This window comes from Natrix helvetica, assembly GCF_964273705.1.
Source record: "Natrix helvetica genome assembly, chromosome: 1".
NCBI lineage: Eukaryota > Metazoa > Chordata > Lepidosauria > Squamata > Natricidae > Natrix > Natrix helvetica.
In genome coordinates, this window is record NC_138548.1 from 361,981,741 (window position 1) to 361,984,546 (window position 2,806).

The 2,806-nt window shown below is 43.2% G+C and overlaps 1 protein-coding gene across 1 annotated transcript; it reads right to left on the minus strand.

The window, feature by feature from the left end:
• Window positions 1-754: 754 nt before the first annotated feature.
• LOC309382478 (vomeronasal type-2 receptor 26-like) lies at window positions 755-1,663 on the minus strand (the record flags this gene model as incomplete). Its single annotated transcript, XM_081934042.1, has 1 exon — window positions 755-1,663. One exon carries the CDS (start codon window positions 1,661-1,663, stop codon window positions 755-757), a length of 909 nt encoding a protein of 302 aa, XP_081790168.1.
• Window positions 1,664-2,806: the final 1,143 nt, after the last annotated feature.

Genomic DNA, 2,806 nt, shown 5'->3' on the forward strand with positions numbered 1-2,806 from the left:
AGATTGATTGTATGATGCTTTCAGGATGACTTTTTTTGTGAATAGGATCCCCTTACAAGCCTCCATTTTAAGAAGGCAATAGTCACCTTCCTTTACCAGTGACCACCCAGATACTTCTGGAATATACACAGGCTGAAAATGGAGATGCACAGATTATTCCAAATTCTGATTGTTCTTCTTCTTCTTTTATGCCCAATCTCACCTTCCTCCCTCACACCACAATTTCAGGACACCAGGTCATCACATTCTGTAGGAATTATTTCCTAGAAAATGTATGAAACTGTATTTTATCTCTTCTCATGTTAAACTTCTGTACAATGACTTAGTTGACTAGATGGGTAATCCAGAGTATCCTCCTCCTAATTTGATTGGGTATTGAGTCCAATACTGCAAAGAACACCAAATAACACAGATAAACTATGATACAACTAAAATGATGACAATTTTAGAGCTCCAACCCCATTTTTTTCTGGTATATCCCCAATATTCCTATTGCAGAAGTGTCAACTTTACTTGGTGTGGCATTTTAGGCCTGAGGTAGGGTAAGGACACAGGACAGATATCCTACATCAATTGTTCAAAACAGCGAGACTGTCTTGTAATTTTACTGGCCAAGGATGAGGGACACGATCTTCCAGCAGCATTTTAATTATTTAAAGCAAAATCATTGGTCCAGCTCATGTATAGATAGCGACTTGGACAATTTTCTAGGTTTGTGATATCTGAAAATGTTGAGAGTTGAAATCCCTCTGTCTCACATTTCTATATTTCTTCTGGTTGTAAGCTGCTCCTTTGTATTCAGATCTGGCCTCAGAATGATGATGTAGATTTTGGGGATGAAGATGCAGCCCAGCAACCCAGCATTGGAGGCCAAGATGGAGAATACTTCAACAGCCACCATATATTTTCCTTTGGTGCTTAGGTAGGTGGGTACAAATGAGATCCACACACTGCAAAAGACCAGCATGCTGAAGGTGATCAGCTTGGCTTCGTTGAAGGCCCCAGGCAGATTCCTGGCTAGGAAAGCCACAGTGAAGCAGATGGCAGCCAGGAAGCCCAGGTAGCTGAGAGTGATGTAGAACATGACAACAGAGCCTTCATTGCATTGCAGGATAATTTCTCCAGGCTGGGAATGGAGATCAGAGTCAGGGAATGGGGGAGAAAGACCAAGCCAAATGGAGCAGGTGATAATTTGAACAGAAGAACAAGAAAGGATGATGGAGTTGGCTAAGCTCTTCCCCAACCATCTCTTCACTCGGTTTCCTGGTTTTGTGGCTAGGAAAGCCAGCACCACTGTGATTGTTTTGGCCAAGAGAGAAGAAATGGCGACTGAGAACATGATGCTGAAAACTATTTGTCGCAGAAGGCAGGAGGCTTTCCTTGGTTGACCAATGAAAAGAAAGGGAGACAAGAAGCAAAGCAGGAGGGAGACCAGGAGGATGTAAGAGAGGTCCCGGTTGTTGGCTTTGACAATGGGGGTTTCTAGGTATTTAATGAATATGATTAAAAATAGGCCTGTGATTAAGAACAAGAGTAGGGCAAAGGATACCAGGATCATGCCCAGATGTTCCTCATAGGACAGGAAGGTTATAACTTTGGGGATACATTTGACTCTCTCTTCATTTGGATATTCATCTTGCAGGCACTTGCTGCATTTTTCCATATCTGGGAAAATGAAAAATAAATACTTCTTTAACATTCTCTCCTCTTACCTTTCAAGAAATAACATTTGCATGTCATGATAGCCACTAAGTGAATCAACTCACTTAATGACCACAATCCCTGCTCTTCACAATGCAGTCGTTAAACAAATGTGCAGGTTGTTAAGTGGAGAAGAGGATACCTTAGGCTTGGGGGAGTCCTTTGCAGGCCTACCAGAGGACTAGGCCTGCTTGTCTCCACCTTTCATGGTCTCCCTCACCCTTGATGACACAACATACTCTGCTTCCTGGCCCTTGGGTCCCCATTTTCCAACCAGGTCCCCACAGGCCTTAGGCCTGATTCCCACTCCATCCTGCCCAGAATAACCAAATAACAGAGTTGGTAGAGACCTTGGAGACCTTCTAGTTCAATCCCCTGCTCAAGCAGGAGATCCTATACCATTCCAGACAATTGTTTGTCCAGTCTCTTTTTAAAAGCTTACAATATTGGAGCACCCACAACTTCTGGAAACAAGTTGTTCCACTGATTAATTGTTCTAACTGCCAGGATATTTCTCTTTAGTTCTGGGCTGGTTCTCTCCTTAATTAATTTCCATCCATTGTTTCTTGCCCTACCTTTGGGTGCTTTGGAAAATAGGTTGACGACTTCTTCTTTGTGGCAGCCCCTCAAATATTGGAACACTGCTATCATGTCACCCCTAGTCCTAGCCCCAATTCCTGAAACAATTCTTCATATATTTACCTTTTGAAATGCTTTGAGGGCTTCCAGAGTGTTGGGACAGATCACTTTATTGCAGGCCATCTGATGTGATTCCAGAAATGATAGTGATATTTACAGCTATCAAATGCTTTTTGGTTCTTTGGGAACATGGCAGCCACTTCCAGAAATGTGCCATGTGGCTGAGGGACAAAGCAACCCATTCTTCACTAACATAGTCTTCACAGCTTTCTGGAATTCTCCAGAGCTACGCAGCCTCTCATTAGTGACTCCATTTTGCTGCCTTAAGGTGGTCTGTGTATCACTGCAGAAGCTTTTTGCAGCTTTCAGAAGCTCTCTAGAGCACTGTGCAGGCCAGCAAAATGGAGCAGTTTGTCCCGCAACCATACTTTGTCCTGGTCCCAAGTAGGAGGGTGTGTGTGACAAA